This window comes from Carica papaya, chromosome 5 (assembly GCF_054855325.1).
Source record: "Carica papaya isolate Zhongbai chromosome 5, ASM5485532v1, whole genome shotgun sequence".
NCBI lineage: Eukaryota > Viridiplantae > Streptophyta > Magnoliopsida > Brassicales > Caricaceae > Carica > Carica papaya.
The window spans coordinates 9,955,426-9,961,672 of NC_142313.1; the positions used below are offsets into that span (position 1 = coordinate 9,955,426).

At 30.8% G+C, this 6,247-nt stretch overlaps 1 protein-coding gene across 1 annotated transcript; it reads right to left on the reverse strand.

Annotated features, from left to right (window-relative positions):
- Positions 1 to 1,088: 1,088 nt before the first annotated feature.
- LOC110808401 (cytochrome P450 78A6-like) lies at positions 1,089 to 3,492 on the reverse strand. The gene is made up of 2 exons (XM_022033894.2): positions 2,366 to 3,492; positions 1,089 to 1,831 (listed from the first exon to the last, which is right to left on the reverse strand). The coding sequence occupies exons 1-2, from the start codon at positions 3,338 to 3,340 to the stop codon at positions 1,208 to 1,210; spliced, it is 1,599 nt and encodes a 532-aa protein (XP_021889586.1). The 5' UTR covers positions 3,341 to 3,492; the 3' UTR covers positions 1,089 to 1,207.
- Positions 3,493 to 6,247: the final 2,755 nt, after the last annotated feature.

Below are 6,247 nucleotides of genomic sequence, written 5' to 3' on the forward strand. Positions count from 1 at the left end.
GTTTGCTATAATCCAAAAGTGTAAATTACGTATAAAAAATAAAATAATTTCTTTTAAATTGTCAATTGTCAATTGTCAATCGATTATAAACAAAAACAAGAAGCTGGCAACACAAATAAATAAAAATAAAAATATGGAATTAATAAGACATAATCATGAAATTAATTATTTATTTATTTATTTTAATAAAGGAAAAAGAGACAGAAAAGGAAACAAACAGGGATTTAAAACGTCGACTTCGATGCTGGTGTTGTTTCCTAAAAAGTTGGAACATTGTATTTAATGTTTTGGATTCTTTTCTTCACCAAAACGGCCCAAACTTACCATTTCCGGGCCCTGCTACCCAACTTCACCTTAAATCACCTTACATATTAATTTTAAAATTCTTCCTTTTTTTCTTTTTTCTTTTTCAAAAAAAAAAAAAAAGTGTGTAAACCCACATATATATATATATATATGTGTATGTAATTTGTGCTGGTGTAGCGATAGACTTGATTGGGGTGTTTGTGTTTGAGTTGGAAATGAATGTGGCAGAATTAGCAATGATGTACAATTGTTGTATGTATTTTTTATTAAAGTAAAATAATTAGATGAATTTTGTCGCCAATCACCACCATCCACCCGTGGGCTCCCACTTCCTCACCACAAAATTGGTGGTACATGAAAACGTGCATCACAACTAGTGGTAAAAGAATTAGAATTCCATTTTTAAATTAAAATAAATATATGTTCTTTCTAATAATATATATGTTAGTTTTATATAATTATTGTTTGGTGATAATTAAATTTCAGAAGATGACATCTTAGTATAGTAAATGATTGTGTTTAATTAATAGTGGTATGATGGAATACTTTTAGTTGGGGTGTTTCTTCAAATTTACCAAACTGGGTTACAGTTGGTAGATGTAAAACAATTAAGAAAATTAACGGAGAAGTAAGGTAATTTTTATAGGTTGACAGAGAAGAGGAAATATTTAAGCATTTGTATATTAGAAGTAAGGTCAAAGTGAGGAGACAAAAAAAAAAAAAAAAAAAAAAAAAAAAGGAAAAAGTTTAAATTGCATTTGAGGGAAATTGATGTGAGAGAATTAGAAATAAAGAGGCAATAGTAGTACTTCCAACTGTATTTACAGCGGTTAATTTTAAGAAAACACATAAAACACACCTTCTTTTTTTTTTTTTTTTTTTCGGTTTAATTTACTTTTTGTCACGGTAGTGTTACGGTGCACCGCAGCTGCACCTTAACGGTAAGAGGATTAGCCATCTCGCAGGACAGCCTGAGCACTTCTGAAAGGTCAACACCCTTGTCATCCCCCACTGTCCATTCAAACTCGTGTAGAAGGTAAGCCACCCAGTAGCTGACCGTAGTTAATCCCAAGTTCTTTCCGGGGCAAACCCGTCTACCCGACCCGAATGGGGCAAGCCTCAGATCAGACCCCATTACGGAGAACTCCACTCTCTCCCCAAGGAACCTCTCGGGCACAAATTCTAGTGGGTCGGTCCACACCTGTGGGTCCCTTGATATGGCCCACATGTTCACCATCGCAGTGGTCCCTGCTGGCACGTGATACCCGTCAATGGTTGTGTCAGTGATGGCTAGGCGGGCCCATGAGAGAAGTGGACCCGGAGGGTGTAGCCTCAGTACTTCTTTAACCACAGCCGTCAGATACGTCAAGGACCCCATGTCTGATTCATCAACGGCTCTTGATCTGCCAACAACTTCGTCAAGCTCATCCTGGACCCTTGATTGCACATCAGGATGCATCACCATCCTTGCCAGGATCCACTCAATCAAAACCGCCACCGTGTCTGTTCCTCTAAATATCATTTCCTACACCCACAAACACATAGATGTCAATATTTAGTACATGCACCAGCTTAGCTTAGTACTAGAAATAGTGTCCGTATTTTTATTTTCTGCCTTTTCATATTTTCCGACTGCCTACTGTTACTTTTTTTATAAATTTATTTTTTGATAATATATTTTATAACAAAATACTGATAATTTTTTTTTTAATGAAAGAGTATATTATAACTTAATCATCTTACTGCATATTAATAAATTAAATTCTTAATTTTATTAAGTGATTATTAATAATTTATATTACATTTATAAGGTAACAAGATCTGTATTTTAAGTGAAATTTAAGAACTAGAATATAAAGAGTATAAAATTTTGTATTCTTAGGTAATGAAAATAATTTTTTAAAGTGCAAATACCGCTTACTTTTTATACTTGAAAAAGAAAAGCAATAATTTGATAATGATGCTAATTATGTGCTGCTTATGTAACCACTGAAACAGAGATTGGGAAAACAAAACCAAAAAAAAAAAAAAAAAGAGAAAGAAAAGAATGATTTCTTACCCAGAGAACGGCGATCATGTCAGAGTCGGATAATTTATCAGAACCTTCAGAAGAGAGCAGAACGTCGACGAAATCGGGTGTTCTATCACCACCTGTTTGAGCTCGATGCTCGGCAATAATTCTGCTGACGAACCGGTTCACTTTGGGTACAAGAGATGAGCATCTGAACCGGATTTTTTGTGGGTCAAACTCGGATAACCAAGGGAGATAGTCGGTCCAGTTTAGAGTTCCCAGTAGTTCGTACCCTTCATCAACTAGTTCTTTCAGCTCTTCAACTTCGTTGTTAACAGAATCTAATCTATATTTTCTGCCAAACACTGAGCTCATCATGTTGTTTAAGGAAGCTCTTTTAAGTACTTGGCGAACGCGATGATGATGACCACCATTAGCGGCGAACAGAGTCACCATCTGGGAAGCTATCAGGCGTCTCTGTGACTCAGCAATTTTTATTTGCTTGGGGCTAAAAAGATGAGTAGCAGCGATTCTCCTGAGGGTTCGCCAGTAGACACCATAGGGGGCGAACCCGATTGCTCTATCGAACATCAAGCTATAAGCGGATTCTTTGATTGGGCGGTCAGCGAAAACTGAGCTGTTGAGAATCTCTTTTGCTACATCTGGGTTACACGTGACTATAACCCGAGTGTCAGCCAGGCTAAAGGCCATTAGCCTCCTGGCTCTGCATGTATCAGCGGCGGCTGCAATCCGGTGGTGGGCGAGGGAGGCCATGAGACTCATGCTGCCTACCAGAGGCAACCCTCTAGGTCCTGGAATTGGGTTTGCAACAAATTTGAAAGAAAATGTTTTGAACCAATACTTGCCCCAAGCTGGACCACCGGGGAACACCCAGTAGAGTAGAGTTATGAGCAGCCAACCGAGGGCGACGACAAAAAGCGGCCATGCAATGTTTTCTTGAGTAAAACCTGTGCATTTGGATGCAAGAGGAAACACCCAGATGCTATTTATGTCTGTTCTCATAGTTCTTTTTTTTGTTTTTTTTTTTTTTTGTTTTTTTCCTGGGAAGGGAGTGGGAAGAGAAGCTTAGCTTGAACCCGAGGAAAAAAAAGAAGGGAAGGTTTTGCAAGAGAGAGCTAAGAGAGAGGCTGCTGATTTTGGAGCTAAAAAGAATGAGGTTGGTCAGTATATATAGGGGAGAGAGAGGAGGGGGGGGGGTGGTTTGAGACTCCCGTGCGTTTAGAATTGGATGGTTAAGATTTATTAATAGGATAGAATGGTTATAAAAAATAAATGGCTTTGATATCATCTATTTAATCTAATATCTTAACTTCTATTTGTATACTTGTGTTATAAGTTGTTAATTGAAATCAGTATATATATACTCTCTCTTTTTTTTTTTTTTTTGTGGAAATCAGTATTTGATGAAATCATTTGGTAACATATAGATATTGTGGAGTTAGCTGACAAAATAAAATAACATTACTAATTACCTCTAAAATTTATGTATAAAACAAAAAATAATTATTTCTATAATATTTAACTTTATTTAAATATTTCATTTATTTTACTGAACATAAATTTTAAGTTTAATTCAATTCATAATCATTTGATTTAAAAAAAAACAAATATAGATTACATTAATAATAATGATAAACAATTCCTTGATTTGAAGTTATATTCTCACTTCACAATTTTTTTAAAAAAATTCAGAATTTAATCAATAAAAAGGAGGAATTCAATTTTCATTGATAATTTAATTATTACAGCATAATATATAAAATAATATTTTTGGGTTAAAGACAAATCTAATTTTTTCATCCTATTTGAAGAGATAAATTTTATATAAGAAAAAAATATTTCAAATGTTCTTCCGAGAGTGCAATTAAAAAAAAAATACACAAAATAATAATTTCAAAATTTCTCTTGAAAGTGCAATCTCCACCGTGTAGCTTAGTTAGTCTTTTTTATGCTTATTTTGGAGTAAGTCTTTGAATTTGGACAGACTTTAATTAGAACAAATATTATCTCTATATTTAAATTGTTCAATAAATGTATGCTAATAATTTTTATTTATTTCCATCAAATTAATAAGTTAGTTTAGTGATATTTGAAATCTGAATTATTTTATTATTTAACTTTCTCTCAATATTTTAAATATCCCAATTATTGTACATCATTTTGATATCTTCTTAATTAGCATTCACAAATTTTCGAATTCATTTCTGCAAGATTTTTTTTTTTTTTTTTTTTTTTTTTTTTGCTTCTTAAAGTTTACTTGTGATTTAAATGTTTTTGTGTTCAAAACTGCTCAACATACCCATACAACTTACTTTTAATAATTATTTTTCTATGATTTCTAGAGTTTTGATTGTTAAATATCATGATCATGTATGACAATACCGGATGAAATTGCTTTTGACATGTAGAGTTTTAAATCACTTAGGCACATGGTAGGCATTGGGCAACAACTTTAGCAATTGATATCAAATCTTAATAACAAATGATGCAACATGATGTTAAACTCTAATGCATTTATATTGTTATGGTATATCACTCAGAAGATTAATTTTTTTTCTTTTACCCACAAAAACTTTTATGTGGTTTGTGTTGATTAGTTGACGATAACTTTGAATATGAAATAATAAAACTGATTAATTGAAAGTTTCTTTAAAACACATAATAAAAAGAGTGATATACCAATGACATATATAAATTATAAGTTTACTATATACTAATCAATTTAAAAAATAGTGTAGATCATTACCACCTACACTATTTATAATCATTAGTTACCACTATTGACTATAAATTACGAATAAACATATATTATTAATAAGTGCAAGTTAAATATAAATTTCTGCTAACTTCTTTTTTTTTTTTTAAACTACTAATAGAATTGTATATAAACTATCATATCAACCTATTTTTGATTGTCACTATTAGTTACAAATTGTTGTTATTTTTTTTAGTTAAGTTATCATTAATTGTGAATTTTTTTTAATAATTTTACATGGTATCTCTGACCACTTTAGAAAGTATTTTTTCTCATCTAAATCGTACATGATAAACATAAAAAAAGAGAGAGAGAAATATGAATTTAGTTTTTATCCTTAATAATAGTGTTAGATAATCGATTGAATTATAGATCTAATTAATTAGTTTTAGTGATTGATTCAGTTTTACCTATACTTTGATGTTGGTAGAACATTTATTAATGTAGCTAGACATGGTTATAAATGAATTCAAGATGGATATGAGAGACAAATTAAAGAAGATTATGAAAAGGGGGGACTTTTTCTTCCTTGGTTATTCCTATATTTCACAATTAGTTGAGAGAGAATTTTGTCTAAATAGAGAAAATCACCAACAAAGAAAGAGAGCTTATGAAGTGTGGAAAAAACATTTCAAGATAACCCTTCTTCCTTCATAAATATTTGTTTACTTAGTTAAGCTTTTTGAAAAAGATAAAAGTTAATTTTTTTCCTCATATGGCAACTCTCCTGGAAAAACAGTTTTATATGATGCCTACAAGAATTATTATAATAATAATTATTATTATTTTTTATTTTCCGGATCATTATTCTAAAGTCTTCTTTTTCTCAACTTCATAAAATTTTTTTTTATATTATCAAATACTTAAAATAAGATTTTAATTTTTTATTAACTAGCACTTTTAATTTAATATTTTACTAATTTAAAATTTAAAAATATTTTAAATTTATATTATATACTAAACTGATTTTTACTGTACGTAATTTCTTTAAAAAAATAAAAATAAATAAAATAATATATCGTATCTATGAGAGTTCAACTAGATCTCTTTTATATATATATATATATATTTTTTCAATTAAGATGAACTTGTTTATTATCTTCGGTTTACAATTTAAAAAAGATAAATATTTGTGAATTTAAATTAGAATTTAA